The sequence below is a fragment of the Atractosteus spatula genome, chromosome 2 (genome assembly GCF_055471065.1).
Source record: "Atractosteus spatula isolate fAtrSpa1 chromosome 2, fAtrSpa1.hap1, whole genome shotgun sequence".
NCBI lineage: Eukaryota > Metazoa > Chordata > Actinopteri > Semionotiformes > Lepisosteidae > Atractosteus > Atractosteus spatula.
In genome coordinates this window covers 65192757-65206715 of record NC_142707.1, presented here as the reverse complement: position 1 = coordinate 65206715, position 13959 = coordinate 65192757, and the positions used below count along the sequence as shown (strand labels likewise).

Below are 13959 nucleotides of genomic sequence, written 5' to 3'. Positions count from 1 at the left end.
GAATGCTAATAAAGTTTGTTTTCCAGGTGTAATGAAGAAAAACGATTCTCCTCTCTGGCCTGAATTCGTTATAGCACGGCCACGTTAATAACACACTAATAAGCATTGAGTTCTTGTGGTTCAGACACCTAGATGCATAAAGGCAAACCGGCCTAACCCAGTCTTGTGAATTCTTATTTGCAAAGCTTTTTCAAAATAAGGAGTTCTTTTAAATGAATTCAGACAGGGTAACCATGTGTGTAAATCTAAAGACTGTTCTTCAAAGAGAAACTGAATTGCTGTCCTTCAGAAATTTTTACCTGAAACTCTGGTGTCTTGCAACAGGCAAATGTGAATGGCCGGGTGCTCTCTCAGTGTAATTTAGATGAACTCAAGAAGGAAATGAGCATGAACTTTGGAGACTGGCAGCTTTTCAAAGGCACGGTAAGCTGAATTCACTTCTGCATATTGCCATACTTCTGTATTACAAAAACAAGCTCCTCTCCTTGGATCATATTTGTGGAAGCTGTAACGTCTTTAAAAGGTATCTGATTTTCTTCATTACAATCTGTCTGTGACATTCAGCTCTGCTTAAGGTTTCAAATAAAGAACACATTAACATTGTTGTGCAGATTTCCATTTATATGCACACAAATGCACTTAGTGTAGCCAAAAGCAGCCAGCCATCTGGTTCAAAATGAATAAAAGACTGTGTGTTGGGGAAATTATTGTCCAAGAACAGCATCCAGTTGTAGGCATTTGAATAGAGTGAGTATTGTATAAAGCTATCTCTGCAAAAAACATACTCAGACCCTGGGATCTCTAACCTTTTGTCCCGGTGAGCCCCATTCATGATTCTCCAGTGATCCCCTACGGATGTTGTTCAGTAGCTGTTATGTACCCAATTAAAGCAGTCTCCTGACAGTGAGTCAATGAGATTTGATCAGTAAATGTGATGGATTAGATTCTATAATGTTTTGTGTTTGCTGTTGAATTGTAAGGATCAGATTATTAACATAGTAATAAAATTTGAATCAAAATTTATGCATAGTTTATCCATAGATCCGGCGTCTGTATACTTCTGGAGGGCACCAAGTATTTGGGCAGGTTAATTCCACACTGAGGGGCAGAAAGAAAAGAAAAAACCCAGCCTTTTGGCGGTGTGACCAGATGAAGGATTGAGCAGGGATATGAGGCAGAGGGGTGGGTAGGGAGGACAAAAGGAAGAACTTGAGAATGAGTACAGGATTGGAGAAGGGGTATGCACAGATATCTGGGAGACTAATTCCAGGGTAAGGGTGAAAGGCTCAAATCTGTAAATGACAGATTTTGAAAAGAACAATTGATCATTGAGTTATGGGGATGTGTGAACCTAAATTATAAATAATTTGGGCTTCTGATGTCTGTATCGATCAGGAATCCTGGAATCTCTGTACTTCCAGGACTGAGATAGAAATGTTAGTGTAATCTTGTCTAGTATAGGTAGATTCAACTTCCTGTCTGCTTGGAGAGATCTTCCAGCCCCACAATCCTTTTCCTGTAACTCCAAAGTAAATGGCTGGGCACTTTTGGGGAGAAGAAATCAGAAGGTTGTTCAGCAACCTCTTCCGAGTGATCTTGCAATACCCCGAGAGGCCGGGCATGTGTGCACCTGGGTATGGATTTGCAGCTGATACAGTGGCTTCTGGCGCAACGCAGAGCACTGGCGTGGATGACTACTGTGGACAGCTACGGGGCCTGCTGGAGAGGAAGGCCATGTACACTAGGGGGACAGCTGTCTGAGAAGGCTGGGGACTGGGGAAGCGCAGGTGGAATGTGATTCTGGATGTGAAGAAAGTGCCACAGTTGAACCGCTGGGTATTTTCAGTGTGGCATTTACACTCAACTTGCTGTGTATGTTTTAAATTGTCATTGTGTATAAGATGTCTTAGGCTTGCCACAATAGTGTTTTTCTCACAACATGTAATTGCAGCAGTCAAATAAATAGCATCCCGTCAGTTAAATAGCATTTGTTCTACATTTTGCACTGAAATGGCACTTCCAAATGAGTACTAACAATACTGTACAACTGTAGTGCTGACTGTAGCGACTCTTCTTTCTAGGCAGTTTTTTGAATGGTAAAATGTGAAGGAGAACAAATTTGTCCACATATCCCATGCGACATGTTTTGGTACATTACTCCAGGGGGTGAAATAGGCTGTATAAAAAGGCCCTGACAGACATCCAGAGAATCGCACTAAAGCCGATTCATCCTTAAGGTCAACCCTCAGCCCCTGTGATGTTCCTTCATCCTCTTCCCACGCCTGCGCAGGTAATGGAGTTGCGCCACCTGGAGAGCCAGATAATCCATGAAGATGCCCGGGCAGTCAGCGAGCAAGGAAGCAGCGTGGTGGGGCACGGCGAGCCGGCCAGGCGGCAGGCTCCGAGCTCCGAGAGTGCGGTCAACCCCGACGGCTCCCTCATGTACAACCTGAACTTCAGCTTTGAGGAGCTCAGCACTATAGGGCTGGATGAGCCGACCCGCCAGAGCCACCCCTCCTGGACGGTTTGTACTGCTGCCTGGGGTCATTCACACAGCTGGTCGGGATGGCCTGTGTTTCGCAGCACCCTGTTTTGTAACTTACTTTATTATCATCTACTTTAAAAGAATTGATAGGTTATTAAGTCATTTATCAATTAGATGTTTTTTATTTCCTATTCTGATAATAGCGATATTGTATATCTAGGATCTTTATGCTCAGGTCTTACAATTATTCACAGTGTGAATTGGTATATAAGATAATTCAGTGCTTGAGGCCATGAGGCTCCTGGTTTGATCCTTGTGTTATTCTGTGCTTGTTGCAAAATTCTGCTTGTACTCTGTTCTTTCGATGAGAGGCTCTCGACAGTGACTTTATAGCATTAGTTACTGATCAGATACTGGTGCAGTTGTACTCCGATCTGAACCTTCATAAACTTATTGGCAAAATAGCACCATCGTTTCTTAAGATAAAATGAATTAAGACAATAGAAGGAGAACATGCTTTTAAGGAGTGGGAAGTTTTAGATTTATCTTAGGTACAGAAAGAAACCTATTAGAAATAACAGCTCCTGTTTTAAATATCTGATGTTTTATCAAACACATTCTTACTGAAGAAGAGCACTGTTCACCAAGAGACAGTGACTTGAGGTGCATTGATAAAGGAGCAAAGTGTATGCATGCTACAGTACATAAAGTAAATACTATTTCTAGCTCCAACTTTACTCTATTGAGCTGAGAGAAAGATAATCTTCTTCAAAGCCTTGGGTGAAACATGAGCATTTTTCCTTTTTTTTTCCCCACCACGAGACATTTTTGATATTTTAGTGGTTTAAGAATATATATCAAAATCAAAGGCTAAAATAATCAAATGGACACAAGGTTTTTCAAAGTGTTCTGAATTCTATTTACCTTGCATGAAGGCACCAAAGAGTCTAAAGATTTAATATCTGAATATTGGCTTACAGGGAAAAAAAAAGTTGGCATTCATTTGGGCTGAGCAGGTGCTTCCAGTGTGATCTTCGACCTTGGTTCTGCATGACAGTAATCTTTGTAAAAAGAAGCTTGTGAATGCTGTGGGCTACGACAAAAATACAATGCCATCTCGCTAGAAAATAGAGAACCACTCAGAACCTGGAATCAGTACAGTAAGAGTCTGAGAGACACTGGAAAGGGCTATCTCTCACTCATGATGCTATAGCTGGACTTCCGTCTGTTTTTAGCCCTGTAATTTGGGCCTCTGACTACTAGTTTTGCCTCTGGCATCGTCCTCTTCTGTTCACTACTGGGGGACTAATTCAGGTCTCTGGCTTCTATTGCAAGAGTGCCGTTGTAAGAACGCCATGGTTATATGGAGTTTAGTTCTGTTGTTTTACAGCTTCATTCAGAACATTATAGACACCATTTAGACAACTGAAGACGCATCAATGATAAGGCAGCCACCGGGGAATTGTGAAATAAATTCTGTTGTATTTGGACTGAATGATAAAAGGTTAGCGGTATGTGTTGTTTATTCCTATTCCTAACACCTTTTCAACAAATCAAGATATGCTCCCAAATATGGAATAATGAGAGAGGCTAAAAGAGGAAAATATATCTGCAATGAATCGATTAATTGTAGTAGAAGACATAGAAAAAGCATTTCTAGGGTGTGTTAATGAGTTAGAGTAAGCTCAGTCAGTACGGGCAATCATTCAGAGTGCAGGTTAACTCCCGTGTTCTGCATCACCAATCAGAGTTCAGCTTAAGAACATAAAAAAACATAAGAGAGGCTACAAATGAGAAGAGACCAGACATTTAGACCACCTGGCCTGTTAGTAGCTTATTGCTCTCAGAATCTCATCCAGCCTTTCTTTGAAGGAATCAGCTTCAACCACATGGCTGGTTAGTTTCCCCCCCCCCCCCCCCCACACTCCCACAAAGCTTTGGGTTAAGAAGCGCGTCCTGTTCTTGGCATGTGTCACTGGCCGAGTGTGACTGTGCTTCCCAAAGGGGCAGTGAATGATTGACCAAGCACTGGCACAGCTGGGGGGTAGCTGGGCCTCAGCCGACCAGGGTACGATGTGCCTGTAAACTTGGTATGTTGTCAGTGAGAGCTACTGGATAGCCAGTTAAGGCTATGCCCCTGCAGGCCCTGTTAGATTTGCGGTGAGAGAAATTGTTGCTGGCTTTGATTAAGTGGATGTTTCTGACGAAACTCTGCACGGCTGTCTCCCCCGTGTTGGTAAGTTAGTTAACAAGTGACGACTCAGGTTTGGAAGAGAAATAATTTGCTATGCAAACACTTTAAGAAAATCTTATGTTATTCATGCTCATTATTGTTTCTTTTCCGATCTTGTTTCTCTTCAGGCGGCCACACACAGGACTCCAAGCATGTCCAGCCTGAATTCCCAGGAATCTTCTAATGACATCTGCAAACTAACAGACAAGCAACAGGCAGAATACAGAGATGCCTACAGGGAGTATATAGCACAGATGGCCCAGCTTGAAGTAGGAAACAGCACTGGAGAGAAGCCAGTGCAGCCTCACCCTGGCCAGTTCATGCAGAGCAACACCCTGCACTCAGTCCCAGAAGACAAAGGTAAGGAAGGTGAGCAGGATGGCAGGAAGCCCTTTGCCAAAAGAGGTTGTGGCAAGTCCTCTGACATGGTGGACTATACCTCCTCCACTATCTCTACAGCAGACGCCTCCCCCCTGGACCCCATCACAGAGGAAGACGAGAAGCCAGACCACGGCGCCTCCAAGCTGCTCCTGGGGAGGAAGTTGTCATCTGAGAGGGTCAGCCTCTTCCAGGGTGCCGACCTGAAGCTCAAGGGCACTAGCCTGCGCTACCAGAAGCTGACCAGTGACGAAGATGAGTCGGGCACAGAGGAATCGGACAACACTCCGCTCCTCAAAGACGGAAAAGAGAAGAAGCTGGATGCTAAGGCCACTGACAGCAGCCCGGAAGGGAGCAGGCCCTTGGCCAAGGGGAAGGAGTATCTGTCCGATGCCATGCTGGATAAGAAGGACTCCTCTGACTCCGGAGTGAGGTCCAATGAGAGCTCCCCCAACCACTCCCTGCATGATGAGGAGGCTGATCTGTCCCAGCTGGAGAAGGCCAATCTGATTGAGCTGGATGAGGACACCCTGGCCAGGAAGAGGGGCTTACCACGCAGCCTGAGTGGCCTGCAGGACCCCGCCATTGCCCGCATGTCCATCTGCTCCGAAGATAAGAAGAGCCCGTCCGAATGCAGCCTGATTGCCAGCAGCCCAGAGGAGAGCTGGCCCTCCTCGAAAGTCTACAACCTCAACCGCACCCCCAGCAACACCACCCTCAACAACAACAGCAACGCACCGGCCAACCGCCGGCAGGCCACGGAGGAGCCCGAGGCCACGCGGCGCGACTCCAGGCACCTGGAGAACAGCATCTCCTCGGTGATCATCACGCCCGGCTCCAGCACCAACCCCGCCGCGGTGCAGAACGAGAACCTGAGAGGGATCCACCTCAAGAGGGGCTTGAACGCCGGCTACGCCAGGCACTCCAAGGATGGCGCCGCTCCAGAGCTGCACACCGTCGCCTCGGCTGACACCGTCAGTTTTGGGGAGGAGCGGGAGAGCATCCTGTGAAGGGTGTTACCCTAGGGGCCCTGGGGGCTCACGGATGCAGATGTTTGGTATTGTCTGTGGTGTCTGTAAAACGTGTTAATGCATCCCGGGTCGTATATTCAAGACAACTTCACTTCCAATGCGCTGCCCTTGCTACAGGCCAAACAGTCTCCCGTTCGGTTAATCAGAACAAGAGCATATTCTGTGCACGACGCCTGTTAAATTGAAGTCTACCTGGCAAGTTTCAAGTGCAAATTACTGTACCAAGCCAGTCCTGGCCGCAGTAAAACGAGAACACAGCTTGATGGTCTGGTCCTCAGAAAAATACTTCACTTCTTTAGACCTATAAACGTGACGTAATTCGTATTGTGCTTGCGTACATCTGTTCATTTCTCTGCCCTGCTTGTGAAGTGGCAAAGAAAATTGTGGAGTGACTAATGTTATTTGAAATTGCCAGTGGAACTGGAGAGTAAACCAATATTTAGAAATTGTCATTGTGTCTAGTGTAACCTGCATGGTGATGTGCTTATTCATGTCTGGTACTTTAAATAGGGCTGCTGATTGATTAACTCCATGTTAGATGAACTGCTGCATTACAATTCAGATTTTTGCCTGACCTTGTGACTTTCACAAAATGCCTCTGCCCTTGAATGATGATGAAAATTGCGAAAGACAAACTTCTTCCAAAAAACCATAGCACGTCCATGACTGCATGCCATATTTGAATGCCAGATGTTATAGATGTAGTGCTGCGGTGGTAAAAAAAAAAAAAACAGTTCGTAAGATGACTTGTGATACTGTTAATGTCAGCAGAACTTCAGGTTCCAGCCCCTAGCTGTGTAGACTGTAGGACAGCGCGTTTCTTGTGTTGTAAGAATGCCAGTGTTCTTTGTTTTGAGATTCCAATCTATCAGTGGTGCTGGAACTTGTAAGTAAAGTAAATTATGGTTTTGAAAGTGTTGATCGTTCTAGAGGTGACAAACTGTGTAGCATGTACTCTGTACTTAAATTGTGCTGTGGCCTGGTTAGAGCTCTGTTTCTGTATTTCTGGAGTATATCTGAAGATGTATGGCAAATAAATGTCTGATGTGTCAATATTTTTTTCCCCATTGTTTTCTGGCTGGGGGGGGGGGTTAACCCACATCACATAGACGATCATGTCTGCAGACATGCTTCAGGAACTTCAGTGATCATTTGAAGATCAGAGCTTTTTAGTGAACCTTTATGTGAATAAGTGTAAATTAGGCATAAAATATGGCCCGTGTTGACACATTCATTGATTTGTTATCCAGAAGAACGCTTTGATTGTTGTCTTGCTTTGTTTGCGTTTTCCAAAAAGAAGATACATTTTCATCACAAAGAGACTTCTGAGGCACAAGCACCTGTACGGGTCCACCTTGAAGCATGTTTGTGGTGAATGAACTTGCTTTTCCAAATTGCTATGTCCGTCTTTCACCTGCTAAAGAATGGAAGCAGGGTTTCCACAAAATATATTTCTGTTTTTAAATGCTGGTACAAACTCTTTGAACATGTTCAAATTGTGCTTTTTTAATAGAACTGCAAGCCTCTTCTCACCCTTGGTTTTGGAGAACATGCATACTGTACATACATGTACATGTTTGTTTTGTGATTTAATTGAGGATAGTGTTCACCAGTGATAAGCGTTTAAAAGATCTTGAGGAAGAATGTCTATCATGGATATTTTCCGCAGCAACAGTTAATTGTGACCGCCGTATCATACGGCAGCGAGATTTAAGTGTAGTACAGTTTGTCAGGAGTGCGACAACGACGGCACAGCTGAAGGTTCGTACAGAACGACCCTGGAGCTCACAATAGTGTGTTCAATATGTTCTGTCCTGTCAAAAAACCATTTTAAAACAAGCCTGCATTATCTAAACGTTCTTCCATTGTATGCGATTCAGAGGTCACGCTTGCAGACTGCTACACGAAGGGTTATTTCATTCAAGTCGGAATAGACGATTGATTCAGGTTAATAGTACTCGTATCCTTTACGATTGCAGAACGTACATAAAGGCCATGGTGTTTTTAGGTTTATTAGAATCTAACCACACTGCTCAATAAATTAGGTTCTTTATAGACTCTTTGGAAAAAAAACTTTCAATATAGCATTGGCTGATGTTGACAGTAATTTTAAAACAAAAATGCGCAACAGAATTGAGGATTTAAGTCTTTGAAAGAAATATTGCTTCCGGGATTTCCCTCATCCCGTATTAAACAGTTCTTGTTTTGCCGAAATAGCCAGTTTGTAAAAAAAAGTATGGAATAATTTATATATAGAAACATACAAGAGATGAAACGAAATACCGATGGACGTTTTTCTTAACGTTTCCGTGCCTCTTCAAGTACAACTTCAGTAAAGATGAAACCGCATAATAACACGGTGATGGATATTAACCTCTAATTGGGGAGGGTTTTAAAGCAAAAACAAATCACCTCTGGCTTTTAGGATTTGCGTTTTTTCAGTCAACCTGAATTTGCAACAGTCAGTAGTTAGGAGTGGATTTGCAATCTCATTTCTTTAAAATCTGCATTTCGGCCCTTCTTTTAACCTGTCGCCTTCAACGGGGATCGAGATTGTACTGTAATTTGCAACTTTACAAGTGAAGCACAAGAACATAAAGGGTGATGACGAAGGCGTATTCGAGGCAGTTGACTTCTGAGGCGATCTCCCCGCAGAAACGGAAATTTAGGGCTGGTTTCATGCCAGAGGCAACAGTACAGAATGGGAGTAGGGGGACAAGATCTTTTTGATAGCTACAGCTGAAGTAATCAGTGAGGCCCCCTTCTGGATTTTTCCACGACGATGCTCTAAATGTACTTCTCCCCGGTTACTGTAGTATTATTTAAAGACGACGTGTACTGCTAATCAGTCAAAACCGCTTTTAAGGCTTGACACCTATAGTGTACTGCCGATTAACATGCTTCACGTAGATGATGCTGAACTTGTCGCCGTTTACAACTAACAATGATACGGAATAATTTCGCATAATGCACTATTACGCCTCGCAAATCGTTAAATTCGCTCTGGTGGTAAATTACTGTCCTCGGTCGCTGGAGAAACGATGTTCTAGTCTTACAGTATAGACATTGCTGGCGGTTAACTACAACTCCAAATGCCGAGAGTTTGAATTTTACAGACGAAATGCCCCCGCTGGCGATGTGATCAGATAATCATAGAAATATACGTCAGCAACACATCCAAGCGCTATGCAAGTAGAAAGAGAAAGGCGTTGATGTAATGACATTTTCAAAAGCTGCAGAAGAACTTGCGGTTTGCAGCATAAATGAATACATTTTGCAATGGCACTGTGGGTGAGAAAGACCTAGGTACCAGCTGTGGTATGAGAAGACCATACAGTGATTTATCTGTGCCGCTCAGCACAGTACGGCGCTGTTGCACGCTTTCCTTTTGTTTTTTTCCAGTAAAATGTCTCCATACCTACTGCACGCCACCCGCAGCACCTTCATTTAAAACCCTGGAGACGAGCTCAGTTTCCATTTCCCACGGGTACTTTCTATCTTGAAGTCACCCATTAATCACACGACACTCTTCGCAATAAAAAAAACCGATAGGGGGCGTGCTACTCGCACAAAGCTGTATCAGTTAAGGAATGTGTGCAGCACATTTTCAGTTTTGTCTTCGTTAGCACTGCCGCTGAAAGACCAATATATACGTGAATCTTCGCACATCATTTCAAAGTTCTGGCCATCTTTGAAGAAAATAAAATATAAACCTTAAATAATATGAAAATATTATTTAAAATACATTATTAACACCTTTTTTTTCCCCAGTCAAAAACCACTTTATTGCACCTTTACACCAAAGTCTGGTTAAAGCACCAAGAGTAGGTCCTTATTATTTTACGTTAGATTTAATCAAGTTTACCGTTTTACCTACGACGTACTGTGTGAAGCGTAAAGAATATTCTCAGGTATGGGCGTGGACGTTACAGGAAGGTGGGCCCGGAGATTTGTTTAGATCACTCTCACCTCATTTGTAAATAACAGTCCCTAGATGTGGGCTCCTTCCCCCCCCCCCCAACCCAGCTGTTTCCCTTCTAATTGGACAATTATTGTTCCGACCCGATGCCCATGTAGAGCATCTGTGTGTTATCAGCAAGGGGGCGCTCTTTACCATTTTATTGGGACTTCAGACATATGAACGTTGCACAGGAGTATTATACGGATACTATGATCAGTACCAGTGCCGACAGAAGCTATATACAGATGGAAGCCCATTTTAAAATTCAATTTTATATTAATTCGGTGTGCTGTGCATGATGTTACTTTCTCCCGGATTTAAAGGAAAGTATACTTTTTTTATGCAACAGAAAAATCGAACTTCTGAACTGGATTTTTTTCAGCCCCATCTGTCTCGCATCTGATGACCAGACCAGTTTACCCGGATTTTACTTTTATGTTGATGCTCACCGTTCGTTCACTGCGCTCAGCACATCCTCTCGGCTTAAATACCCGTTTTCGCTTCGCCGGTCGGTCAGTGCAGTGTTTATGAGTAACCAGTAGCTGCTCTCCGAGTCAAAATTACTTATCCGGGCTGCGTGTCAAGGGCAGGGAAGGGCAGTCTTCGTAGCGCCTTCCAAACACCTGCTTAACTCAGGTGAAAGTTGCTGCACACGGCGAGACCAAGTCGGCTCGCACTTCACAGTAAAAGTCCCCATTGACGAGGTCCTGCTTGACTGAAGAGATTTACTGGAATGAGCATTTCTCACAACGACGTTTCGTCCGGCCAAGAAAGAGCAGCCGTACGAATCAGAATGAAAAAAAAACAACTCATTAAAGAGGAATGGGATTTGAGCTACAAGTTACATACTTTTTTAAAATAATGATTTATCGGGCCAGCGGGTAATTAATGCGAAGGAACCCAGGACAAGTGTATCTATCGGGTTAATCCTTGGAAGATACCTTGCGCTCCACGAAAGTCATATTTCTAGAGCTCGTTACACAGAAAAAAAACACATTTCCCATATCATCACATGATATATTTTTAAATTTGTGTTAAAAACATACGCCACTTATTTTGGGAGTGGGCGCTGGGGGGTATTTTTACAGCCGTTTTAAACGTGTATTACAAATGAGCAATTCTTCACTATAATAGCATCACCACAGATTATACCACACACCTTTCCGATATACCCCCCGTCTACGGCCAGTCCTGAGAAATACACCCATCTAGAAGTTCAGGGAGACGTTCAAATAAAGCATTTGATTTATTTTGTATAAAAGGTACAATTTACAATATTACTTTTATAAAAAGTTTCAGCATAATTAAGTACAGCATTACATTGTCTGCAGAAATGTACAATCTCTGCAACTATACAAGTTAAACTCCAATCATAGATTTCTCTCACACGGTTTTTTTTTTTACAACGTCCAGTCCTTCACGTGCCAAAAAAGTAACACTTCTGACAAGACAGACTAAACTTTATAAAGCAACTAACCCAAGCTGTCTTCTAGTCACGCTCCACCTTTGCAAAAAAAGGCAAAGACTTGTTACGGGTGATAGGCGATTATAGTCTTCTTTATTTCTTCCGGCTCCCACTGTTGGGAATATTATAACGAGCCTTCCGTTTGAAGAAAGGACCAAAAAACAAAAAGTCTTTCGATAAATATGAATGTCCGAAGAGATGAGATACATCACATACATCGTCCTTTTTTTAAAAAAAACAAAAAACAAAAAACAAAGTCTTTCTCGATTTCATAAAAAGAATCCAAACTGGGGAGGACGTGTGTGGGGAGGGAGAAAAATCTGTTCCAGGGTCCCATTTATTTTTTTGTGTCAAAACCAAACACCTGCAAAAGATTGAGAAAGAGAGGCGTGTTTAGAAAAATGCAAACAAGGCAAGAGATCCGGACAGACTGGCGCCAGAGAGGAAGTCGCAGTTTTAACATTTAACCAAACACTCAAATACTGGGCAAACCCTGGAGTCCAGATGTACACACAGTCGTACAGTCGGGCTGCACATCCTAAGAAGTTCTCACTACAAATCTGGGAAGGGATCTAGTTAATTGCAGTACTGTTGGCGCCTGCTTACTGTTTGCAGCAATTATGGGCAGACATCTAGCAGCCCGTATTACCATAATTCCCAGCATGAGTGGAACTATGTCAAAAGATCTTTGACTTATAACAGATAAGGCTAAGACAGCACCTTTGCTTCAGTTTGGGTTATCTTAAATACCGTTAATCTCAAGCAAATACTGCACGTTATTGATTTATAGGGAAATGATATGATTTGTGACAGTACACGACTTTAAAATAGACCACCACCCCCGAACACACACACACAGTGATCTTAACACAGTGATCTTACTCCCGAGGCAAAATTCACAACCTCTTTTGAAAGAAGACAAAAAAACGGATTATGTATTCAGAAAAGCACGTACCAGTTTAGCGAAAGAGCGTCTTGCTGTCATCTGTCATTAATTCTGTTGGAAACTCGGCCGACTGCAAACAAACAACACATTTTAGCACCCTCGCAAAACACAACGGCACATGGGTTTTACAGAATACATTTCCAGCAAGCCTAACAAAGGCCACTGTACATCAGCTGCTGAGGACATTTAATTTACACGGTACAAGAACGAAGCTGCTTCTCATGGGTTTTTTTTTCTTACTGTCGTACTGATCTGCACAAGAACTACGCTGTTACCAGGATTAGGCGTTTAAAAAGGTACAGGTGGTAGCTTTACCGTCGCTTTTCCTGCGACAAAAACAATGAAAGTGTGCGAGCGGTTCTGCAGTTTTACCTGTAAGGAGAGAATGCCGATGTCCGTGTTGAGGGTGGTTAAGGGAGTCCTGGATGTGGCTTGCCCCGGTCGCTGATGATGGAGGCTGCTTATAGCGGAATGAGAGTCCAGGGCGATCTGTAGGTCCAGGATGTAATCAATGACATGCTGCAGGATTTCCATCTTGCTCACCTTCTTGTTCTGCGGGATGCTGGGGACGAGTTCCTTCAGTTTGGAGTAGCAGTCGTTCATGTTGTACAGCAGACTCAAGGGATCATCCACCGGGGTCTTGCTTCGGGAGATCCCGAGACTGTGCTCAGACAAACCGGCGCTGTTTTTCCTGAAGGACCTCACGGGGCTTATTGCTTTCATGTTTCTTCACTTCGGAGCCGTCGATCAGTACGCTGCACTAAAACAGGGGGTGGGGAAAACCGCTGCCTTCCTCGAGTTCCTACTGCCTGTTCTTTAGCGCACGGACTGAAGCTGCGAGCTGTCACGGCTGTTTTATACGGCTCGGAGCTGGGCCTGCCTGAGCGCCGCACCACTGAGCGGCATTGGCTGGGAGGGCGACGTCGCTCACCGGTCTAGCGCCACTCCATAGGGTGAGCGGCAGCTTGCCCCACTCCCACGTCTTCCGCGTTCTTAACCAGTGAAAGCTTTTACTAGAGGTGGTCCCGAGAAAGTGCTACAGCTCCGCAGGGTAATTTTGGAAAATTGAGCCTTTACCTGTTTCTGATAAAGGGAATTAATGAAATGCGTGAGGAGATTGTCAGATCAACGCAACCGTTTGTAGTTTTTAACGAACATACGCCACCGCCTTGTACCTAGTTTGTTAAGGCATAATTTTTTCATTTTATTTTATTTTTTTTGTAGAGGCAAATGGAACACACGTTTGACACATATGTAATATCTATGAACGCTTGCATCGTGATCCAATTGTGTTTTGTGGTTGTTGTTGTTGTTGTTGTTGTTGTTGTTGTTTTGAGAAACGATTCGCAGATAAAAACGCGTAAATCATTAAACAGAAATGCACATTCCTGGAACACGTTTTCTTTGCGAGCAATCTTTTCGAGAAAGCCTCTCGAGAAAACCGTGAAGACTTAACTCCC

The 13959-nt window shown here is 43.6% G+C and overlaps 2 protein-coding genes across 12 annotated transcripts in view; one reads left to right on the top strand and one right to left on the bottom strand.

Annotated features, from left to right (window-relative positions):
* kidins220b (kinase D-interacting substrate 220b) overlaps positions 1-7180 on the top strand; it is a 69681-nt gene extending 62501 nt beyond the window's left edge. For 5 of the 11 annotated variants that reach the window (XM_088907174.1, XM_088907143.1, XM_088907134.1 and 2 more), the window contains 3 exons: positions 325-423; positions 2291-2524; positions 4847-7180. In XM_088907174.1, the coding sequence (XP_088763300.1) occupies positions 325-423; positions 2291-2524; positions 4847-6106 (1593 nt within the window). In that variant the 3' untranslated portion in view covers positions 6107-7180. The remainder of the gene's footprint in view (positions 1-324; positions 424-2290; positions 2525-4846) is intronic. The other 6 variants (XM_088907182.1, XM_088907158.1, XM_088907188.1 and 3 more) reach the window with 3 other exon arrangements.
* A 4131-nt stretch (positions 7181-11311) lies between these two features.
* On the bottom strand, positions 11312-13330 carry id2b (inhibitor of DNA binding 2b). Its single transcript, XM_088907103.1, has 3 exons — positions 12872-13330; positions 12509-12569; positions 11312-11917 (listed from the first exon to the last, which is right to left on the bottom strand). Exons 1-2 carry the CDS (start codon positions 13220-13222, stop codon positions 12513-12515), a joined length of 408 nt encoding a protein of 135 aa, XP_088763229.1. The 5' UTR covers positions 13223-13330; the 3' UTR covers positions 11312-11917; positions 12509-12512.
* Positions 13331-13959: the final 629 nt, after the last annotated feature.